This window comes from Schistocerca gregaria, chromosome 4 (genome assembly GCF_023897955.1).
Source record: "Schistocerca gregaria isolate iqSchGreg1 chromosome 4, iqSchGreg1.2, whole genome shotgun sequence".
NCBI lineage: Eukaryota > Metazoa > Arthropoda > Insecta > Orthoptera > Acrididae > Schistocerca > Schistocerca gregaria.
In genome coordinates, this window is record NC_064923.1 from 599,001,307 (window position 1) to 599,026,974 (window position 25,668).

Here is a 25,668-nt window from a genome sequence, read left to right on the forward strand (position 1 = left end):
TTCCGTCCGCAGCTCGTGGTCTCGCGGTAGCGTTCTCGCTTCCCGAGCACGGGGTCCCGGGTTCGATTCCCGGCGGGGTCAGGGATTTTTCACCTGCCTCGTGATGACTGGGTGTTTGTGTCGTCTTCATCATCATCATCATCAATCATCCCCATTACGGTCGGAGGAAGGCAATGGCAAACCACCTCCACTAGGACCTTGCCTAGTATGGCGGCGCGGGTCTCCCGCGTCGCTCCCCTACGCTCGGTAAACGGAGTATGGGACTCATCATCATCATCATCATCATCATACTCCTTCCACCTTTCTGCCTTCCGTTCTTTGCTTAGAACTGGGTTGCCATCTGAGCTCTTGATATTCATACACGTGGTTCTCTTCTCTCCAAAGGTCTCTTTAATTTTCCTGTAGGCAGTATCTATCTTACCCCTAGTGAGATAAGCCTCTACATCCTTACATTTGTCCTCTAGCCATTCCTGCTTAGCCATTTTGCACTTCCTGTCGATCTCATTTTTGAGACGTTTGTATTCCTTTTTGCCTGCTTCATTTACTGCATTTTTATATTTTCTCCTTTCATAGATTAAATTCAATATTTCTTCTGTTACCCAAGGATTTCTAGCAGCCCTCGTCTTTTTACCTACTTTATCCTCTGCTGCCTTCACGACTTCATCCCTCAGAGCTACCCATTCTTCTTCTACTTTGTTTCATTCCCCCATTCCTGTCAATTGTTCCCTTATGCTCTCCCTGAAACTCTGTACAACCTCTTGTTCTTTCAGCTTTCCAGATCCCATGTCCTTAAATTCCCACCTTTTTGTACTTTCTTCAGTTTTAACCTACAGGTCATAACCAATAGATTGTGGTCAGAGTCCACATCTGCCCCTGGAAATGTCCTACAATTTAAAACCTGATTCCTAAATCTCTACCTTACCATTATATAATCTATCTGATACCTTTTAATATCTCCAGGATTCTTCCATGTATACAACCTTCTTTTATGATTCCTGAACCAAGTGTTAGCTATGATTAAGTTATGCTCTGTGCAAAATTCTACCAGACGGCTTCCTCTTTCATTTCTTAGCCCCAATCCATAATCACCTACAGTGTTTCCTTCTCTCCCTTTTCCTACTGACGAATTCCAGTCACCCATGACTATTAAATTTTCGTCTCCCTTCACTACCTGAATAATTACTTTTATCTCATCATGCATTTCATCAATTTCTTGTACTACTGTAGTAGGCATGGGCTTTGTGTCTATCTTGGCCACAATAATGCGTTCACTGTGCTGTTTGTAGTAGCTTACCCACACTCCTATTTTTTATACATTATTAAACCTACTCCTGCATTACCCCTATTTGATTTTGTATTTATAACCCTGTATTCAATTGACCAAAAGTCTTGTTCCTCCTGCCACCGAACTTCACTAATTCCCACTATATCTAACTTTAACCTATCCATTTCCCTTTCTAAATTTTCTAACCTACCTGCCCGAACGCCAGTTTTCTTTCTCCTGATAACGACGTCCTCCTGAGTAGTCCCCACCCGGAGATCCGAATTGGGGACTATTTTACCTCCGGAATATTTTACCCAAGAGGACGCCATCATCATTTAATCATACAGTAAAGCTGCATGTCCTCGGGAAAAATTACGGCTGTAGTTTCCCCTTGCTTTCAGCCGTTCGCAGTACCAGCACAGCAAGGCCGTTTTGGTTCATGTTGCAAGACCAGATCAGTCAATCATCCAGACTGTTGCCCCTGCAACTACTGAAAAGGCTGCTGCCCCTCTTCAGGAACCACATGTTTGTCTGGCCTCTCAACAGATACCCCTCCATTGTCGTTGCACCTACAGTACAGCCATCGGTATCGCTGAGGCACGCAAGCCTTCCCACCAACGGCAAGGTCCATGGTTCATGGGGGGGGCCTGTTCATATGCTACATCAATTGTCAGTGTGACTCTATTCAGTGTACAGAACAGGATATATTGAGTTTTTTCAAAATTAAGGAAGAGTTCATTTTCTGAGAACCTCTTATTAATTCTTTGAAAGACATCATTAACAATATCTTCAGCTGATTTTTCTGGAATGGGATTTATTATAACACTCGTGTCATCTGCAAAAAGTACTAGTTCCACTTGTTGAACGTTAAGTGGGAGGTCATTCACATAATAAATGAACAGTAGAGGACCAAAAATTGAACCCTGTGGTACACCCTTTGTGATAACTCCCCATTCACTATAATTTACCACCATCCAAACATTATTTGTGCTATTCAGCACAACGTTTTGCTTTCTATTCATTAAGTATGATTCAAATCACCTGTGTGTATAGCCTTCAATTCCATAAAACCTGAGTTTTTCTTAGAGTGTGACATAATCCACACAGACAGATGCCTTTGAAAGAGATCACAAAAAATACTAACTGGCGATAATTTGTTATTTAGGGCTTGTACTATATGATGGGTATATGTGTAGATAGCATTCTCAGTCAGCTAACCCTTCCGGAATCCGAACTGTGACATGCATAGTAAATTATTTTCACTTAATTGTCTAACTACTCTTGAATACATAACATTTTAGAATATTTTAGAAAATGAAGTCAGCAATGAGATTGATCCATAATTATTTAAGTCACTCTTGTCCCCTTTCTTATGAAGAGGTTTGATAATTGCGTATTTCAATCTGTCTGGAAAAATTCCCTGTGCCAGCGATGCATTACATATATTGCTAAGCACTCCTCTTATTAAATTAGAACAACACTTCAAATAATTTCAGTGGGAGATGTTGGTGCTATTTCTAAAGGAATAAAGTCCTGGGGAATGACACTTTTAACATATTTTTTGCTTTTTCAACTGAACCCTTTAACCCTATTTTTGCTTCTACATTCAGAAAGTGATAGTTAAAAATATTTCCATCTCGTGAATTATCACTCACAACATCATCATTTAGCTTTATTGCTATGGTATGCTGTGCACTGTCAGGCTGCCCCATCTCCAATTTGACAACATTCCATATAGTTTTAATCTTATTATCCGCATTATTAGTTTCTGTCATAACACATCAGCTTCTCGACTTCTTAATGACTTTCCTTAAAATATTACAGTATGTTTTGTAGTAAGCAAGAACGTTGGATCCTGACATATTCTGACATGTCAATCCCTCTTTCTCTTATATTGCAACTCCATTGAGGAGCTCCATGCTCCTTAGATTTGTTCCGTTTTTCCCCCTTTATCTTCATTTGTCTCTGTTATGTTCTGACTAGCTGTAATGTGCACTCATCCCAAGCCTGTCATTGGCTTTACATGAAGTATATGTTCCCTTCCCAGACTACCGATCCTCTTCTACTCTTGTGGTTGCTGTTACTTAGGAATTCTTTCTGTCCTCTTACTTTGTAATGCTGGTGTGTTCACATCCCATCCTGTGATCGCTGCCGACATGGTGCCAGCTGTGCACTCACTGTTGCATGACATCTGTCACCCCACTGATTCCTGTTAATGTACTGAATCTGACTTACTTTTTTCTTTACAAGACTTAGCCCATATTTCTCTGTGGATACAACAGTACTTCTACTGAAAATAAACACTGGTTGTAAATGCCCTCAGAGTTATTGGTACAAGTAAAGTCTAAATTCAGTGTCAAAAAACCTGACTAATCATTTCCATTAATACAATTCTTGTTATGTCACAAAATCAAATACACTTGATTGCTCAATTTACTATCATATATAACCCATGGGAATGTTTTTTGATTGTCAGTCTTTTATAACTGGAAATTTACAATTACACAAATCAGAAAAATTAATGAAGTTAATACTAAGTTCTGCAAAAAATGTTATACCTACTGGGTAATTTACAACAAACTGATTATTAGGCAGGAACAATAAAATGGCAACTTGGGAATAAAGTAAATAGGTCCTATCGTAAAGATGTGTGTGGCTGTGGAATGACATAGTTTCAGATTCTAATTCCAATATATCTAAAGAAGTAAGACATTAAATAATTGGCCTAAAATCCACTGATACATGTAGATTATATTATTCCTGTAGTCACCAAAATACATAAAAAGTGTTTAACACAAAGCAGTACCATGTAAACATCTCCATCAGATCCTACAATTAACACAAGAGAAATCGAAGGATAAGTATCCCACATGAACATGCTGAGCATTCATTGAACAACACATTACATCAAAATATATTAAGCATTTGATTTTGATGTCATGGAAGCAACATAAACTCAAAATAAAAGAATGTAAAACATTCACAGTAGTGCTAGCTTAGTATGCAGTGGTTACGTACAAATAATATAGAACCCACAGAAATGAAATTCAAGATTAGCGTTCCCAGCATTCTTGGAGGTACGAGTAGTTTCAGTCTGCATGTAATATGTGAGAGTCGAAGTTATTAAACAGTCTTTCAATTTGATATTTTGTACAAGAAATTCACAAATAGCAGTACACCAGTGACTGTAAATTGCTCATAATGGAAATGAAAAGAAAGCACCAAACTTCCTGTAAAATCCTGAAATATGTTTTTATGTCTGGCTTAGTGGAGCAGAGGCAAACGTGTGGCACGTAAACAAAACGTGAAACTAATGAGAAGTGACCACATGGGTGGCGTGGCAGGGGGCGATACACTCGTGACACTGTTAAAACTGTAATGACCACATGGGAGGGCTGGCAGGGAAGGGGTATTCCTCACATTTTAAGACATTGTGCATGAGGGGAAAGAGAGGAGGTGTAAAATGTGGCTCTGGGTGGCACAGAGCACTGTGTGGTGCAGAAGGCTGGGAGTAGGTGGAAGGAAAGTGGTATTGCGTGAGCAGTCATTGGACAATGACTAAAAATCGGAAGTACATCTGGCACTCGTCTAAAATCGGAAAGCGGTCATGTGATGTCCATTGCTCGCTACTTTTGAGGTGCCGGATGTATCATATTTTGGTTGTTTCAGTATTATAACTTGCCAGTTGTGACACTATGCCGTATTAATACAAAACCACAGAGAATATGTATCATTCTAGGAGCGATTTATTACAATTATTTCCGTCACTGACATGCCTTTCTTAAAACCACACGAAAACTTACTATAAACAGTTCTAAATCTACACTCTTCATATGTTTCATATGGTCATGCAGTTGAAGATTTCAGTCGAGTGCCGGATGTTCTTCCAATGTTTAATCACTCATCTAGATAGATTAAAAACTTGAATACACATTACTGATGTTTCACAATAACATTTATTTAATATTCACTATGAACTGTCTTTCGGTTTTCTACCCTAATCTCAGATAACAAGGGTAGGTCAATCTCATCATCACAGCCCCATTACGTCACCGCACCATCACTTCAAGATGTATTCACACTGTCCGTCACGTTATGGCACGCCAAGTTAATTCAAGTCATGTGATCTCAACTTGCACAGCTGTCCTCAACTGTTCTTTTTGCGGGAACTGCAATCTTCGCAAGATCGTTTTCAAATGTTTTTATGCACGAAGTGCACATACACAACGAGGTAGCTAATGTATGTGGATGCTGGAGTACACATCTGTACGAAAACGACATTAATGGGATCACATGGTTTACAGCTTGCAGGCATAGCGAGTGTATTAGAGAAAGAAGTGCAATACAACACAAAACAGAGTGTGGGTCTGAAAAATGCCATTAATTTCACACACTATACAGACAGCTCAAGGAAGAGGACTCTTCATTTTATATTTTAGGAAGTCGATGCATCGGTTTTTTCATTTGTTACGTCAAATTTCACCCAGAATTACTAAAAGGAACACAGAGTTACGAGCTGCCATCACATCCCACAAAAACTGGCTTGCTTATGCTCACGTTTAGTCCTGGTCCAGTGCAAATTTTTGTGCAATAGTCATGTCTCCCTCAATACCTTTCCCTCTAAGATTTATACATTTTCTTTGCGTCTTGTATTTTGTTTTTATAGTTCAAGTGCCTTATTTGTACTGGAGTCAGCTAGTGGAACGACATAAATACTGATCACTGATGCTTCACACAATGGAGACAGCTACTTAACAATAAATCAGCCTGTCACAGCGATATATTTAAACAAACAGCTCGCACTGTCTAAATGTTTCAGTCTATTTCTTAATGCCTAGCAATATACAAATAAATTCCACCTATTAATCAACCTGATTCTATGCACAGTACTTTTTGCACTTGAAATTGAAGGCATAGTGCAATAGATTTCATTGTAAGTCATTAACTACCCAACTGGTATGCATAAAAATCCATTTTATAAATGTAATAGAGGACTGTTAACTTAGTACTTCCATGTGTGGCTGGATTGAAGAGTTTTTAGCAAACAGAACACAGCATGTAGTTCTCAATGGAGAGACGTCTACAGACGTTAAAGTAACCTCTGGCGTGCCACAGGGGAGTGTTATGGGACCGTTGCTTTTCACAATATATATAAATGACCTACTAGATAGTGTCAGAAGTTGCACGCGGTTTTTTGTGGATGATGCTGTAGTATACAGAGAAGTTGCAGCATTAGAAAATTGCAGCGAAATTGCAGGAAGATCTACAGCAGATAAGCACTTGGTGCAGGGAGTGGTAACTGACCCTTAACATAGACAAATGTAATGTATTGCGAATAGATAGAAAGAAGGATTCTTTACTGTATGATTGTATGATAGCGGAACAAACACTGGTAGCAGTTACTTCTGAAAAATATCTGGAACTATGCATGCGGAACGATGTGGATTGATCATATAAAATTAATTGTTGATAATGCGGGTACCACATTGAGATTCATTGGGAGAGTCCTTAGAAAATGTAGTCCATCAACAAAGGAGGTGGCTTACAAAACACTCAGTCGACCTATACTTGAGTGTTGCTCATCAGTGTGGGATCCGTACCAGGTCGGGTTGACAGAGGAGATAGAGAAGATCCAAAGAAGAGCGGCGCGTTTCGTCACAGGGTTATTTGGTAATCGCGATAGCGTTACGGAGATGTTTAACAAACTCAAGTGGCAGACTCTGCAAGAGAGGCACTCTGCATCGCGGTGTAGCTTGCTGTCCAGGTTTTGAGAGCGTTCGTTTCTGGATGAGGTATCGAATATATTGTTTCCCCCTACTTATACCTCCCGAGGAGATCACGAATGTAAAATTAGAGAGATTCGATCGCGCACGGAGACTTTCCGGCAGTCGTTCTTCCCGCGAACCATAAGAGACTGGAACAGGAAAGGGAGGTAATGACAGTGGCACGTAAAGTGCCCTCCGCCACACACCGTTGGGAGGCTTGCGGAGTATAACTGTAAATGTAGGTGTAGATGTCATGCAATTCATTGCCTCACTGCTTCAACTAATCGTTCATCAAACTTTTACCTATTCAGGATTTGGAACACTGTGACAGTCTTGTTAAAGGTTTCAGGAATTACTGCAACCAATCGCCGTTTTTTCTTCTCTTTTTATTTTTTCATGACCAGTTTCGAACTGCCTGGCGATTCATCATCAGGTGATACGATTTAGTTTGGAATATTTAGGGGGTTGTGCATTGTTTTTACTTTTGTGGCAGGCATTGCTCTGGGAAACATAATGTGTGCTTACCAGTGTCGTTGAATATCAAGTGAAACAGGCACTTTTCCACCGACTGCGACTCCAACATACTTAACAAATATAAACAAACCAAACCAAGAATGGGCTTGAGGGTCACTTGATCAACAATGGGCAGATGATGTCAACTGGCAAAACGTTCTTCCTGAGAACGTCCTGACCTTGATATAATGGGACGGGATGGCCAGTGTGGATGCCGCCATTTGAAATGCATTGCAGAAGGTTTTGATGGGATGAGACATGACATGACGTGATAGCCAGTGTGAATTGGCCTTAATGCAGTAATAAGTATCTGAGGATGGTCTAGAAAGCCAAAAGCTGGTTCATAATGAACTATTATTATTTATTTAATAAAGGCCAGTTCACACTGGCCGTCATGTCACATCACATTCCATCCTGTGAAAACATTGTGCAATGCATTTGAAATGGCGGTGTCCTCACTAGCTGTCCCATCACCTCAGCACTATACCATTGAGGTTTCTTGGGAAAAAAGTTTTTTTAACAGTTGACTTCATCTGTCTGTTGTTGATCAGTGACCCCCAAGCTTATTTCCTCCCAATACATGGCTATGCTGAGATCTCCATCTTTCGTTTTGACATGGTTTTTGCTGTTGATATCAGTTTATTTTAAATTTTTTGTTTCGTTATTTCTTTCATTAAAATTTATAAGAAATGGCGAAAGATTAATTGAAACATTGAGACAGCAGTCTGAATTGTACGACACGAGCTTACTACATTCCTTGCCCTCTAATACATTTATAAAATGGATTTTTATACATATCGGTACCATATTTAATATTTTAATATAATATCCCCCCCCCCCCATGAACAATGGACCTTGCCGTTGGTGGGGAAGCTTGTGTGCCTCTGTGATATAGATAGCCGTACTGTAGGTGCAACCACAACCGGGGGGGAGGGGGGGGGGTATCTGTTGAGAGACCAGACAAACGTTTGGTTGCTGAAAAGGGTAGCAGCCTTATCAGTAGTTGCAGGGGCTACAGTCTGGATGATTGACTGATCTGGTCTTGCAACATGAACCAAAACGGCCTTGCTGTGCAGGTACTGCGAACGGCTGAAAGCAAGGGGAAACTACAGCCGTAATTTTTCCCGAGGACATGCTGCTTTACTGTATGGTAAAATGGTGATGGCGTACTCTTGGGTAAAATATTCCGGAGGTAAAATAGTCCCCCATTCGGATGTTCAGGCGGGGACTACACAGGAGGACGTCGTTATCAGGAGAAAGAAAACTGGCGTTCTACATATCGGAGCGTGGAATGTCAGATCCCTTGATAGAGCAGGTAGGTTAGAAAATTTAAAAAGGCAAATGGATAGTTTAAAGTCAGATATAGTGGGAATTAGTGAAGTTCGGTGGCAGGAGGAACAAGACTTCTGGTCAGGTGAATACAGGGCTATAAATACAAAGTCAAATAGGGGGAATGCAGGAGTGGGTTTCATAATGAATAGGAAAATAGGAATGTGGGTAAACAACTACAAACAGCATAGTGAACGCATTATTGTGGCCAAGATAGATACAAAGCCCATGTCTACCACAGCAGTGTAAGTTTATATGCCAACTAGCTCCGCAGATGACTGAGAGATTGATGAAATGTATGATGAGATAAAAGAAATTATTCAGATAGTGAAAGGAGACGAAAATTTAATAGTCGTGGGTGACTGGAACTCGTTAGTAGGAAAAGGAAGAGAAGGAAACGTGGTAGGTGAATATGGAATGGGAGTAAGGAATGAAAAATAAGCCGCCTGGTACAATTTTGCACAGAGTATAACTTAATCATAGCTAACACTTGGTTCAAGAATCATAAAACAAGGATGTATACATAGAAGAAGCCTCGAGATACTGACAGGTTTCAGATAGATTATATAATGATAAGACAGAAATTTAGGAACCAGGTTTTAAATTGAGATAACATCTTGGACCTACTGATAACAAACTGACCCGAACTTTTCGACTCTGTAAGTGCAGAACAGGGATTCAGTGATCATAAGGCTGTTACAGCATCCCTGAATATGGAAGTAAATAGAAATATTAAAAAAGGGAGGAAGGTTTATCTGTTTAGCAAGAGTAATAGAAGGCAGATTTCAGACTACCTAACAGATCAAAACGAAAATTTCTGTTCCGACACTGACAATGTTGAGTGTTTATGGAAAAAGTTCAAGGTAGTCGTAAAATGCGCTTTAGACAGGTACGTGCCGAGTAAAACTGTGAGGGAAGGGAGAAACCTACCGTGAATCAAGACCAAAGTTGGGAAACTACTGCGAAAGCAAAGAGAGCTTCACTGCAAGTTTAAACGCAGCCAAAACCTCTCAGACAAACAGAAGCTAAACGATGTCAAAGTTAGCGTAAGGAGGGCTATGCGTGACGCGTTCAGTGAATTCGAAAGTAAAATTCTATGTACCGACTTGAAAGAAAACCCTAGGAAGTTCTGGTCTTACGTTAAATTAGTAAGTGGCTCGGAACAGCATATCCAGAGACTCCTGGATGATGATGACATTGAAACAGAGGATGACACGCGTAAAGCTGAAATACTAGAAACCTTTTTCCAAAGCTTTTCACAGAGGAAGACTGCACTGCAGTTCCTTCTCTACGCCCTCGCACGAACGAAAAAATGGCTGACATCGAAATAAGTGTCCAAGGAATAGAAAAGCAACTGAATCACTCAACAGAGGAAAGTCCACTGGATCTGACGGGATACCAGTTCGATTCTACACAGAGTACGCGAAAGAACTTCTAACAGCCGTGTTCCACAAGTCTCTAGAGGAACAGAAGGTTCCAAATGATTGGAAAAGAGCACAGGTAGTCTCAGTCTTCACGAAGGGTCGTCGAGCAGATGCACAAAATTATAGACCTATATCTCTGATGTCGATCAGTTGTAGAATTTTAGAACATGTGTTTTGCTCGCGTATCGTGTCGTTTCTGGAAACCCAGAATCTACTCTGTAGGAATCAACATGGATTCCGGAAACAGCGATCATATGAGACCCAACTCGCTTTATTTGTTCATGAGACCCAGAAAATATTAGATACAGGCTCCCAGGTAGATGCTATTATCCTTGTCTTCCGGAAGGCGTTCCATACAGTTCTGCACTGTCGCCTGATAAACAAAGTAAGAGCCTATGGAATATCAGAGTTTTTAGCAAACAGAACACAGCATGTTGTTCTCAATGGAGAGACATCTCCAGACGTTAAAGTAACAAATGGCGTGCCACAGGGGAGTGTTATGGGACCATTGCTTTACACAATACATATAAATTACCTAGTAGATGGTGTCAGAAGTTCCATGCAGCTTTTCGCGGATGATGCTGTAGTATACAGAGAAGTTGCAGCATTATAAAATTGCAGCGAAATGTAGGAATATCTGGAGCGGATAGGCATATGGTGCAGGGAGTGGCAACTGACCCTTGACATAGACAAATGTAATGTATTGCGAATAGATAGAAAGAAGGATCCTTTATTGTATGATTTATGATAGCGGAACAAACACTGGTAGCAGTTACTTCTGTAAAATATCTGGAAGTATGCGTGCGGAACGATTTGAAGTGGAATGATCATATAAAATTAATTGGTGAGATTCATTGGGAGAGTTCTTAGAAAATGTAGTACATCAACAAAACACTCGTTGCAAAACACTCGTTCGACCTATAATTGAGTACTGCTCATCAGTGTGGGATACGTACCAGATCGGGTTGATGGAGGAAATAGAGAAGATCCAAAGAAGAGCGGCGGGTTTCGTCACTGGGTTATTTGGTAAGCGTGACAACGTTACGGAGATGTTTAGCAAACTCAAGTGGGACACTCTGCATCGCGGTGCAGCTTGCTGTCCAGGTTTCGAGCGGGTGCGTTTCTGGATGAGGCATCGAATATATTGCTTCCCACTACTTATACCTCCCGAGGAGATCACGAATGTAAAATTAGAGAGATTCGAGCACACACGGAGACTTTTCGGCAGTCGTTCTTCACACAGACCATACGCGACTGGAATACGAAAGGGAGGTAATAACAGTGGCACGTAAAGTGCCCTCCGCCACACACCGTTGGGTGGCTTGCAGTGTATAAATGTAGATGCAGATTAAAACTGCAAAAGGAAAAAAGGTGGGAATTTGAGAAGATGAGACCTGGATAAACTGAAAGAACCAGAGGTTGTAGAGAGCTTCAGGGAGAGCATTAGGCAACGACTGACAAGAATGGGGAACAGAAATACAGTAGAAGAAGAATGAGTAGCTTTGAGAGAAGAAAGACTGAGAGCAGCAGAGGATCAAGTAGGTACAAAGATGAGGGCTAATAGAAATCCTCGGGGAACAGAAGAGATACTGAATTTAATTGATGAAAGGAGAAAATATAAAAATGCAGTAAAGAAGCAGGCAAAAAGGAATACAAACATCTAAAAAAAAGAGATCGATAGGAAGTGCAAAGTGGCTAAGCAGGGATGGTTAGAGGACAAATGTAAAGATGTAGAAGCTCATATCACTAGGGGTAAGTTACATACTGCCTACAGGAAAATTAAAGAGACCTTTGGAGAAAAGAGAATCACTTGCATGAATATCAAGAGCTCAGATGGAAACCCACTTCTAAACAAAGAAAGGAAAGCAGAAAAGTGGAAGAAGTATATAGAGGGTCTATACAAGGGCGATGTTCTTGAGGACAATATTATAGAAATGGAAGAGAATGTAGATGAAGATGAAATAGGAAAATGTGATACTGCGTGAAGAGTTTGACAGAGCACTAAAAGACCTAAGTCGAAAAAAGGCCCCAGGAGTAGACAACATTTCATTGGAACTACTGACAGCCTTGGGAGAACCAGGCCTAAGAAAACTCTACCATCCAGTGAGCAAGATGTATGAGACAGGCGAAATACCCTCAAACTTCAAGAAGAATTTAATAATTCCAATCCCAAAGAAAGCAGGTGTTGACAGACGTGAAAATTACCGAACCTACAGAGTTTGATAAGCCACAGCTGTAAAAAACTAACACGAATTGTTTACAGACGAATGGAAAAACTGGTAGGGGAAATACAGTTTGGAATCCGTAGAAATGTTGGCACATGTGAGGCAATGCTGACCCTACGACTTATCTTAGAAAATAGATTAAGGAAATGCAAATCTACGTTTCTAGCGTTTGTAGACTTAGAGAAAGCTTTTGACAATGTTGACTGGAATACTCTCTTTCAAATTCTGCAGGTGGCAGGGGTAAAATACGGGGAAATAAAGGTTATTTACAATTTGTACAGAAACCAGATGGCAGTTGTAAGAGTCAAGGGGCATGAAAGGCAGGCAGTAGTTGGGAAGGGAGTGAGACATGTTGTAGCCTATCCCCGATGTTATTCAATCTGTATGTTGAGCAAGCAGTAAAGGAAACAAAAGAAAAATTCGGAGTAGGAAGTAAAATCCATGGAGAAGAAATAAAAACTTTGAGGTACGCCGATGACATTGTATATCTGCAAAGGACCCGGTAAGTGTGATAGCGTTACGGAGATGTGTAGCAAACTTAAGTGGCAGACTCTGCAAGAGAGGCGCTCTGCATTGCGGTGTAAATTGCTGTCCAGGTTTCAAGAGGATGCGTTTCTGGATGAGGTATCGAATATTTTGCTTCCCCCTGCTTATACCGCCCGTGGAGATGACCAATGTAAAAACAGAGAGATTCGAGCGCGCACGGAGGCTTTTCGGCAGTCGTTCTTCCCGCAAACCATACGAGACTGGAACAGGAAAGGGAGATATTGGCAGTGGCACATAAGTGCCCTACTCCACACACTGTTGGGTTGCTTGCGAAGTATAAATGCAGATATAGAAGAGCAGCTGAACCGAATGGACAGTGTGTTGAAAGGAGGATATAAAATGAACATCAACAAAAGCAAAACGAGGATAATGGAAAGTAATCGAATTAAATCGGGTGATGCTGCGGGAATGAGATTAGGAAATAAGAAGCTTAAAGTAGTAAAGGAGTTTTGCTATTTGGGGAGCAAAATAACTGATTATGGTTGAAGTAGAGAGGATATAAAATGTAGACTGACAATAACAAGGAAAGCACTTCTGAAGAAGAGAAATTTGTTAACATAGAGTATAGATTTAAGTGCCAGGAAGTCACTTCTAAAAGTATTTGTATGTAGTGTATTCATGTATGGAAGTGATAGGTGGACGATAAAAAGTTTAGACAAGAAGAGAATAGAAGCTTTCGAAATGTGGTGCTACAGAAGAATGCTGAAGATTACATGGATAGATCACATAACTAATGAGGAGGTATGGAATAGAATTGGAGAGAAGAGAAATTTGTGGTACAACTTGACTAGAAGAAGGGATCGGTTGGTAGGACATGTTCTGACACATCGAGGAATCACCAATTTAATATTGGAAGGTAGCGTGGAGGGTAAAAAACGTAGAGGGAGACCAAGAGATGAACCCACTAATCAGATTCAGAAGGATGTACGTTGCAGTAGGTACTGGGAGATGAAGAAGCTTGCAAAGGATAGAGTAGCATGGAGAGCTGCACCAAACCAGTCACAGGACTGAAGACCACAACAACAACAACATTTAATATTTTACCGTGAAATGGACTGCAATGTGGCTAGAGCTTTAAGTGGAAAAGGTATTGTTAGTAGACTCAAATTGATTAGTTGGACAAATTTATTTTAATGCTGTCATGTATTAGTAGTGTTTCATAAAGGAATGGACTGAAAATTCAGACACTGCAAGTTGTTTGATGAAATATGTGTTTGTGGTAGGCTTATTTATATAGTATCTCCCTGGAGAAACAGTTGTGCAAACATCAGTGGTCAATATTTATGTATTTCACTAGCTAACCCCAGTAGAATCAGGCACTTGAACTATTAAAAGATGTAAACAAAGCTTATAAATCTTGGAAAGAAAGTTATTGAGGATAAAATGATTACTACACAAAAGTTTGCACTGGACCAGGAACTAAACTTGAACAAACCGATGGCAGCTCGTAACACTGTGTTTCTTACTGCAGTCCTGGATGAAATTTAACGTAACAAATGAAAAATCCGATTCCTCAACTTCCAAAAACATAAAATATAAAACGTTCTTCTTCGAGCTCTTTCTATTGCGCGTGAAATTCCTCGTCTTTACCACATAATTACGTTTTTCCGACCTACCCTCTTTTTAATGTTGTTTTGCACTTCTTTCTTTCTTCTCTAATATACAAGCTATCCCTGCAACCACAAACCACTTGAGTCCGAATATTGTCATTTTTGTACAAATATGCACTTCAGCATTCACGTATATAAACTACTGCAGTTCGTGTGTAAAAGCAGTTCAAAATCATCTTGCGAAGATTGCGGTTCCCGCGAAAAAAACAGCTGATGAAAGCTATTCGAGTTGAGATCACGTGACTAGAACTGACCTGACCGGCCCTGATGCAGAGGTGCTGTGACGGCCTGTTTGAATTGACCTTACTTCATTACAAACCTGCTTTCTGGGTCATCCTCGGACAATACAGTATTAATTTATCTGAAGATGGACTAGAAACCAGAAAGCCTTTCTTAACGAACTATTAATTAAATATTTTTGTAGGAGATCAAACTGTTTATTGCGTAAAGATGGCCAGTAGCTATATAGATGTATGATTTTGTAAAAAAAATAAGCAAATTATTTGTATACGTTGCGTAATTCGTAAGAGTTTAATAACATAGTTTGATAATTTTAAGCATGTGTCACTCGAAGATCACTGATTTCTTCTAAGTTCAGCGATAATCAAGATTTCAGGCTTGCATAATATCTTTGACAGCTTCTATTATTCGTTTATTTACTACATGCTGATCTGAGGCGGATGTAATGGTTAAGAACGAGAGTTCGTGATTATCCAGAAGCTATATGAACAGCGGCTTTACAACTTTAAAAATTATCATAGATAATATAATATTTAGATGTTTTGTCACGAAACAAAACTTATCCGACGCCTGACTTATGAATTAAACTATTCTTTTTGAATAAAAATAAATGTTTTGCCGTTTTAAATAATGACATGTGAATCCGTTTATTTATGTAAACAAACACGTAAAAATAAATAATTCGGATTTACCTTACCGACTTGTATCCCTAGTACCCTGGCATTTTGCGATGCGAAAGTTGTGAGGTCTGCGCATGCGTAGGTCACGTGATACGATATGTTTTAACTTTTTTTGTAATTCCTGGAACGTGCAGATTGGTTGTGTCATATTTTCCAGGTACTGCTGGATAGAGAAAGTTTATTACTCATCAGACCAGGAAAAACGACAATTGCTTGAAAAGAGCAGTTGAACGTTTCGGTAAGTCTGTGTTGCAGTGTGATGGATACATTGACATCTTCTTTAGAAGAAAACATAACTTGAGCGTCCCACCGTCATCTAATCAAGCGCGTAGATACAGAGTACAGAAGGCGCAAAAGCTTGGTTGGGTTATGTTTTGAAATTTCAGTGAATAGTGACAAATTTGTGACTGTCTAAGGCATACTTAGAAATTATCATTGTATGATATGTATGATTTAAGCACATTTTGGTTTTCCGCCTGTGCAGTTGGGGAGTGCATTGTTTATATTTCTCGCTGAGGTCGAATGCCCGTTTTTTTATAATAATAAAGTATTTTTGCGATTCCGAATTCTTGTACAACCTACGTCATGTCAGATGACAGTAATGAACGGCCTTCTTGTCGCTTTGAAGAGTCAAGTGAGTATACAGAACACAGTTTCCCTTGTGAGAGTGTTGTGAGCATTTTGAAGCTGAAGGGGTTGGATATTTTTTTTTAGATCGTTCATCGGACGACAGCTCCATGTCGTTGTGGACGAAAGCTCAGCAACTACAAGGCGATGCGCTCCTCCAGGTGCGCGCCGTTTATGGAGAACACTTTCCAATTGAAGTTCGACATTTTTTGGCAGCATGGTTAGAAGAGAAAATGTGGTGAGTTAATTGGTGTACCGTACCAAAATATCAGTTGCCTCTTTAGCATAAATGTTTACCTCAAACAATTTTGATATATACCATGTTGGACAACCAATTTCGTTGTGCTAATGTACATGAACGACTCATCAGTTACTTGTGTATGAGAATGATGCAAGACCATTATGCCATCTGTTCAAACCATGTTTTTATTTCACCTGTTTTTTAACCAATGTAAATGGGGTTTATTTTGGTTAGGTTATATTTTTATGCTAATGGTTTCGTAATATGCATTTTTTCTCTAACAGATAACACAGAAAAACAGTATTGATCTCGGATGCAATCTTACGCTTTTCAGATATTTCTTAATTGTGTTCTGTTTGAAACTCAGCATGATGTTGGTGTGTGGTGTTTTTGTTCGAGTGTTTTCAATTTCCGTCGCTACCTTTGTTCAGACACATACAGTCTTTCATAGATCGTATCGTTAATGAGACCTTCTTGATATGGAGTGAGTTTGGGACTGCATTACTAAAGGAAATTAATTGTAATCTCTTTAGTGGTCGTAGGGTTCAAAATTGGGTCCATAGTGATGCATGGAGTGTTATTCCTAGTCATTACAGTTCACTGGTATTTAAAGGTTAAGTTTTTGGCCAGCAATTTAAACCTTTCTTGGTGTGGTAACTACTACGAGATAAATTTAATTTGTTCCACAGCTTTCATTAGTAACCAGTTTAGTAAATCTTCCTGTCAATTTGGTATTGGAGTTTTTATGGTGTTATTATTTAGTTAGATGGTGGTACATACCCTTAAATGTTAATGGTAAATTGAGTTTTTGATGCTGTAGGCGTGGTTATGATTTGTTCTTTAAAGTAAGCAAATCATCAAGGAATTAAACACAGAGAGAGAAAATGACCTGGTTGAAGTTAAGAATTGGGCAGTTGTGTTCCAGGACACTTTTCTGCTACTGATTGATGTTTGGAAGCATCTTAGTTTTGTATAACCAATTAGAGGATATTTTTGATCATTGAGATGAAAGAAGTGGTACTCCTTTAGTACTGGAATTGAAGGCTTACAAATCTTGAATATGCCTCATGTGAGTGTGATGACTTTAGATTGGATTTGATGGCCTTGATGAAAGAAAGAAAAAAGAAAACAGTTCATTAATGGTTGTTACAGGTTTTTTGTTCCCAAAAATATTACACAGCCCAGGGTTGTAGTTAGAGTGGGACAGGGTAGGCTGTTTTAAATTCAGCACTACAAAATACATCCTGTGCATGGTATTTTATTTTTATACCTTCGTCACTTGAAATTGCGTATCTAGCTTACTTGCATTCCTGTCATCTCATATTATATGTTGCTGGCAATATCCCTCAGAACATTTACATAACAGCAGTGGTACTGTCCTCAGCTATTACCAATGATTCTAGTAGATTTTGGGCGGGAGGGGAGAGTAGGGAAAAGTCACTTCATTTCTTGGGTCACGGGAGGTACGCTTGGAGCTGGCTGTAGATGAACTGAGAAGTTGATAAGAAGCAATACCAGGAGAGGTACTGAGTACAGATAAGTAAGATGGGTCGACAGAAGTGTCTGATCCCTTACGTCGGCTTTGACCCGTGCCGTAAGGGTGTTGTGTGTGACGTCATGATGACGCAGAGTTTGGTTTGTGAGTGTTGCGTGTTTGTAGATGTCGTCGTGTTGTGGTTTGTTGTGCTCTCTGGTGGTATGTTCAGGGTTTTCGTTTGTGTGGTGTAATGGGCTCAGTTTGCTTTTGCTTATTATCCAGAATTGTTCGAGTGTCGGCTGTTTTTGTAATGGAATTCGTTTATGTGAGTTAACGATTTTGTGTGAAGGTTAATTTAGTGTTGTTCACTGTACATCATGTGGTAATTTCAGTAAAATTAATCTGTTGTTGTTTTTGTTCAGAATGGGATATGACGGATAAAATTAACAGTGCGCCGGTCGAGGGAAGTGTTTGATCCCAATGTGTGGCTGTGTATGTTGATATAGGTATCGGGAGATGTTTTTGAGCTATATAGGCCAAGGGAAGTGTTTGATCCTAATTTATGGGATCGGGAGCTGCTGTTGAACAATATAGATCAAGGGAAGTGTCCGATTCCAGATGATATTGTGTCTAGTGGTATTTGGGGAGTTTTTTGATGTCTGTTTTTTCGTGTTTTTGTATGGGGGTGGGTGTCTAAATTTGTTTTTATTTAGTTTGCCCCCTCCCCCCACCCAAAAATACTCCGTTTCCCGCACTTGTCCCGTTAGTGTTATTAGGCTTTTTGTGGAAAGTGTGTGTTTTTCAATGTATTTTCGTCCTCCTAATGTGTACGTACCAACTTTATATGCGCCATATTGGAATCGTGGTTTATGGGCGTTTCCGTCATATTTGTGACGTCATGGGTCAAAGCAGATGGGCGGGATCGGACGCTTCCATATTTCCAGTAAGATGGAATGTGGAAATAAAAACGGTGTTGGTAGAAGTGCTCAAATATGAAGGACTGAGAAGAAAGGAGAAATGTTTATGTGGAACATAAAAAGGATATGGGGTAAAAAGTAGGCAACAGCAGAAGGGAGACTGGAGTAAGTTTTAATTCCAGTGAATGGTGATGAAGCAAATTCCTACAAGAAAAGAGCAACTATTTTAGTTCACTTATGCATTTGTTCTAATTTGTTCATCAGACACTCTGTTCGATAGTTAGTTTTTAGGAAAGCATTGTGTCCTTAACACATCTGTTTTGCAAGGCATAAGACTGCTACCTCCCCATCTCCCCTTTCCATATTTCTGTACTGAACATCTAGGTAAAAGTGCACTTACAGTGTCAGCTGCTTTTCCGTTGTCTTGCTACTGCTAATAAATGATTTGCATGACGAATCACAGCAAGTAAACACAAGGAATTGTGATTCAGTTGTAGGTAGCCAATGAGGCTTAACAGAAACGTCTGATTCCACCTGTCTGCTTTGACCAATGACGTCATCAATATGGCAGAAACTACCATTCACAACTACTCCCATTTGGTGGTTATGACATCATAACGTAAACATGACAACAAACACAAAAATAGATCGAAAAACCATCAAATACATAATCCTCCAAAAATATAATTAAACTAACGGGACAAGCAAGGGAAACTGTGGTTTTTTGGGTGGGGACAAACTAAAACTAAACACACACCATTAAAGCAAATGATAAAATAAAACGACCGCAGCCTTCCCAAAATCAGCTAGCCTAAAAACAATATCCACTGGAATCGAACTCTTCCATTGACCTATATGGGTCAACAGAAAATACTCATATTAAATCATGAAACTCAAAACTACAACCACGTCCACAATCATCATTACCTCAAAAAGCTCAACAAAATTGGAATCGAAATTCCTTGACCTATGTAGGTCGACAGTAACTACTGACAACACACTATAAATCTCAAAACTTTCACCACCGCCACACCCTCTCCTAGAGAAACAAAAATTGGAATGGAACACTTCCCTTGACCTGTTATCCTCACGACATCTCTACATATGGCCATCCCTGATGCGAGATGCCGGAAGTTTAGTAAGACTCATTTCTTCATGACACACTGAAAACTTCACGACTTACGCCAACAGACAATAGCTAAAGAAATTTTATTAGAGTCAACGCACTGTCTCCCATCATCACCGACAACTGAAAACTGTTGACCTTGTCAGTCATATCCAGACCTACCAAAGAGATAAACAAAGCGATTTACCAAAATTCACACACGATGAACAGAAAAAAAACTACAATAATGTCAACATAACAAAACCAAAATTGTTAACTTGCTAAAAAATATTCCGCTGAAAGCACAGTCACCACCGACACCACACACGTGCAATGCTGCCACGCAAATCAACCCCATATGCCACATAACACGCTAACCATAAGCACACCACCAGAGAGAACCACCGACCACAAGAATATGCCACCTATAAACACACCACACACGCAAACTAAACCAAAAACATCACCTAACACATAAACACACCACCAATCATATCAAAACGACACCCACAAACTAAACTCTGCGCCGTCATGACGTCACACAACAGAAAAGCCTTATGTCATGGGTCAAAGCCGACAGGTGGAATGGGGCACTTCGGTTAACTCGCCAATGAGATACTCCTTCATAACTTTCTATGATGTGTAATTAAAGTTAGTTGATATTTTGTACTGTTCAGTTGATAATTTGCACTGTTGGCTTAGAATTTACCTACATAATCAGAATTTTTGGCTAAATTAAAAATAAGATGTATAAGTGGGTTATTACAGTGATCAAAATGTATCATGGGCTATGCTACACATCCATCAATCATGTCAGTTGTATTTTTGTGTTGAGATTTATTGGTTTCACCAGCTCACAAGGAAGTTCTCATGTTACAACCTAACTTAGGTTTGGGCTATGCTACAGGTCAGTTTGTCATACATCTAATTTTCTTCCATTCATATTTGTTGGCTTCACCAACTTGCACCCAAATTATCATATTCCTACTAACCTGGCCTCAGGCATCACAACGGGTCAGTCTGTCAGCTCATTTAGTTTTTCCAATGACAGAAGAGTACAAAAATCAGTGGTCGCCTTAAAATTCATAGTAACCAGATCACAAAAACTTATTGTCGCATTCTCTGCATCAAAAGTAAATATAATCAATTTGTGTCTCACGCAAAAAAAGTCATTAGGTTACATGATATTTTCATTGGATACTGTATACTATCACCCAAGTGGCTATGACCAATGTAAACGAATTGCCAAATTCAGCATGCTGTGCAGCAGCCACTGACACTGTAAGCACACATTATCTCAGCACTTTGATGCTGATTAGAAACCTATTGAAAAACATTTCAATTTTTCGTGTTGTTTTAGTGTGATAAATATCGACATACAGTGAAGCTGCACATAAAAATAGTACACAGTAAAATTTAACAGATGTGTCTCAACAATTCAGTGTATTCAACATCATTTACTGAAAATCTCTATATTATTGCACTGAACAAAGACAGAGGTACTTTATAAAATAATCTGTTTCCTCATGCAAGGAAAAAGGAAGCAACAATAAATGTTGGTTTTAAAAGTCTGTTCTGTTGTGTAAATGTTTGCTAACTTGGGCAGTGGCTGCTCTCATACCATGTTCTCCTCAAGTTAAGCAACTTGAAAGAAATGCTGTTCAGTGGCAAACATTGTGTTTCATAGAAGTGTTCTGTACACCTGCTATATATTCTTTGTTGTACTTCCGCCATGTAGAAAGTTTTGTTAGTTGGTAATTTTCAGTGCACTTATAAGTTGTAATCACTGCTATGTGTTGTGTAATCTAGAGGATCTCATGCTATAGGTACAGCAACAATTTATTCCAAAAAACTGAGATCAGAAAAAAATGTGAGAAAATGTAAGCCTTTCTGTTGATAAGCACAGTGCAGAAATGTTCTAATTATTGTGGCTGAAGCTAGCTGTAAAAAAAATGTTGTTGTAGTTGCCTTTGTAAAATGTGAAAGTTGCGGTGAAAGACATTAGAGATGGAAATAATGTTATCAGAAATAATCTGAGAAAATGTAAACCTTACATTATTTTATTCTAAGCCTGATTAGTTGCTCCAATGTTTTGTAAGGCAGTTGGATCAGAATTGGAATTTTATGTATGATCAAAAAATCTCCACTTCCAGATTCTGTATCTCTTTATTTTAAAAAGTTTTTTTTCTAGGACTGACATAGACCCAGAAAATCCCCAACATGAGCAATATGTTGCCAGCCTTGTCAGTTCACTTATTCAAGAACTGGAAATGAAAGCAAACAGTATGACTACAGAAGAGCTGTTTCTCACAAAACTAAAGTTAATGGAGGCTGCAAATACATTTAGAGTAAGTATTAAGAAATTGCTGTATCTTTCTTGTAATTTATGACATAAGTTTTAAAACAGTAAGTTACAGAAATAGTAAAGATTTGCTATATTATTGTTTAATTTATTTTTGTAGGAAAGATACATGCATAACCCCCGAAGGTTGTTTGAAATAATTCGAAATTGTCTCAACACCGAAATGAAGTTGGTGCAACAGGTAGGAAATGTAAGTCCTGTGTGTTGTAGTTAAGTTTCAGTATAGTTAAATATTTCTTAACCCTACATTATTACTGTTTGCTTAATCTTTATTTTCTTCAAATCATTTATCTATTTGTTTTAGGCTAGCCTGGGCCGGGACTTGATAATGCCATGTTTGCCATTTACCCCAGATCTTAATACTGAAATTGCTCAGCAGCTGGATTATTTAAGGAGACAGACCCATGAAACAGGAGAAGATCTGAGAAGAATTGAACAGGAGCAGGAAGCTTTTGCCCTGCAGTATCATGAATGCACGAAAGTAAATGGTACATACCCTCTACATGTTACATTTGATATGCAAATACATATAAGACAACAATTTCATATCTATGAAATAATGTGTAATAATCTGTGCTTTAAGTGATTTGAAGCTGTATATGACTTCTCATTAACAGAAGAGTGGCACAACATTCTTATTAATACTTTTGAGGTTTTAACCTCCGTCATCCTCAGAATACAGTCCCATGCACCTTTTTATGCTTCAGTTGAGCTATCTTAGTTATCACGTTTACTTACTAGTACACCCACCCACCCACCCACCCACTTGCTCATTTTGTTCCATAGATCACACCATTTCAATTTAAAGAGGATGAGTCAGTAAGCAAGGTGACAGGACCTCTTACTGGTGTATAATTACATCTTGCAAATTAAATTCCATGTCTAGATAGAAGAGATGATCAGAGCTTCCAGCAAATAAGAGCTAACAGTGCTGTTGCACTTCAAAATAGTTTCAAGTTAGAGTTGTTGACAGGTACATTGTTGGTGGTTGCAGTGCAACATGTAATAAAGTTTCTGTGTTTAAAGAAAATGACCTAGCAGCAAATCATCATTAACTAGTGGAATTTTATGAAGAGAGAGTGATGTCCCATAAAACACATTGTTTTGGTGTCTCAGTTGAGAGGTCATTTGGTTAGGTCTTTGGAGCAGATTGTATAGGAACACTGTCTGTACAACTTGGATCTTGCACCAAGTGATGTTTATCTCTTTGAACCATTAAAGAAGTAACTGTGAGTTCACCACTTCAGAACCAATGCTGATGATCTGAGGAGGCTGCTGTTGTAGCTCCTAGACCTGTTGTTTCCAACGGTTTGGTTTATTAATCGAAGAAATGCTCAGACAAATATGGGGATGTACCAAAGACTCAGTAAATTTGTGTATCTCTTCAATTTTGTGACTAAACCTTTTCTTGCAAAGGACTTGCTACCTTGAATTTTGAGCCACCCTCGTGTTATCAAATTTACTTAAGTGTACGACTATTAATATCAGTTTGTGGTGCTACCAATTCTTTAATGCCTGTTCAAACCTAAATAATATTAGTAATTATGAGATTAAGACTTAATCAGTTTGTTGTCGATAGGTTGTAAGCCTGTTCATCTTTCGTGAACTGTGTTTACTGATGTTGAGTTTGGACGCTCGATTAGCATTCTCGCGTCATCAGCAATTTACTGTGTTTGAGCTGCCCTTCAGAGTTGTTGGAAGGCCATTTCTGTAGGTTAAGAAGAACAATGGATCCAGTATTGATCTTAGTTATACTCTCCATTCTGAGGTTAGTTTCATGTTTGTGACATCTGTTAATGAGGCCCTCTGCTATCTGTTATGGAAGTAAGACACCACTGACAAAAGACGATTTCCGTAATGCTTTAATTTGCCAAGTATAATTTTGTGATCTAGGTAGTCAAAGGTTTTGGCAGGATCAAAAAGTACACCAACAGGATAACTCCACCAGAACTTAATTTATTGACGTCTTGTGTTGCTTTCTTGATAGAGAATCCTTTACAAAAGCCAAACTGCAAGCCAGTTAACAAATTCTGTTCAGATAACTGAGTCAGTACTTTATCAAAGGCCCTACAGAGCACGCATTGCTCCACAAACTGCTTCCATTCCTTTCTGTTTTGTGCTTGGTTTCTCCAGATGCCTTCAGACCCCAGAGCTGCCAGATTGTACATTCAGCACTGTCTTGGTCAAGCTATGATTTTGGTTTCCTGTTGAGTGTGTTCTTCGCCTGTCTTCTGGCATACAACTTACATGGCCAACCTATGGTATTCTTTTTCTTGTAAGCTTCTGTAGGATTGTTCGTTGTTGCACCAAGAGGTGTATTTCCTCATTATTCTCCCTCCTCCATTCACCTCTACCAAAGATTGGTCCCCATATCTTCCTCTTTATTTTTTATATTAATAGTTTTTTCTTTTCTTGTTCAATCATGTTCCATGTTTCTGAACCATTTATGACTGCTGGGCGCATCACAGTGTTATATATTCTCATCTTAGTTTTGGATGATATGGACTTTGATGAGTGTCTCCAAGAGGGAGTACATACATTTTATTCCCACTGATATTCTTTACTTGAAGTCCATTTCTACACTTTTGTTACTGGTAAACCAAGTATTTTTAATGGTGAATGCTCAGGAACCTGATGCCATCTGTCTCGAGAAATTCTTCCTGCTCTTATTTTGTTCCTCGTTGCATAACTCTGTTTTGCCTTGATTCACCTTTAGCCCAACTTTCTGTGCATGGTTGTCCATTTTCTGGCACATGTCTTTCAACTCATAGTTTGATTCACTTTGTAGTACTATATCGTGTGCATGTGCGAGACAATTGAAATTACCATCCATCTGTACTCCAGCCCACTCCTGGTGCCTACATTCCCTTCTTACTTTCTCGAAGATTGAACAGAATACATTTGAGAGCATCTCTTTCTCTGAGACCTAGCTCAATCTTGACCATTTCTGATTTGGCCCCTTGGAAACGCACTGCTGCCCCCTGACCCATTCGTACAGGTTTGCACCATTCTCAATAGCTTGTAGGGAATCTGACGTCACACAACTCATTGTACAGGCTATTCCTGTAGATGCTGTTGTATCCACATTGAGAACCACACTCCCAGTGTCCTAGTGTTTTGAACAATTGTCTTTTAGTAAAAATGTGACCTATTGTTGTTTGATTTGAGTGAAGGTGGCTTGGTATTCCTGTGTGTTGTTTTCAATGAATGATTGTAATTTTTTGAGGGTAATGATAGAAAATTACAACTATTCATGGAGAACAACATGCAGTGACACCAAGCTGGCTTTTGACCAAACCTGTTGTCAATAGAACACATTTCCTCTCTAAGAAAGTTGTTTAAA

At 39.2% G+C, this 25,668-nt stretch overlaps 1 protein-coding gene across 13 annotated transcripts in view; it reads left to right on the top strand.

Annotated features, from left to right (window-relative positions):
• The first annotated feature begins 15,326 nt into the window (after positions 1–15,326).
• LOC126267038 (signal transducer and activator of transcription 5A) overlaps positions 15,327–25,668 on the top strand; it is a 153,749-nt gene continuing 143,407 nt past the window's right edge. For 2 of the 13 annotated variants that reach the window (XM_049971827.1, XM_049971834.1), the window contains exons 1-6: positions 15,358–15,834; positions 16,081–16,230; positions 16,311–16,461; positions 22,143–22,311; positions 22,426–22,506; positions 22,630–22,813. In XM_049971827.1, coding sequence (XP_049827784.1) covers positions 16,182–16,230; positions 16,311–16,461; positions 22,143–22,311; positions 22,426–22,506; positions 22,630–22,813 — 634 coding nt within the window. In that variant the 5' untranslated portion in view covers positions 15,358–15,834; positions 16,081–16,181. Of the gene's footprint in view, positions 15,835–16,080; positions 16,231–16,310; positions 16,462–22,142; positions 22,312–22,425; positions 22,516–22,629; positions 22,814–25,668 lie in introns of all 13 variants that reach the window. The other 11 variants (XM_049971828.1, XM_049971835.1, XM_049971832.1 and 8 more) reach the window with 10 other exon arrangements.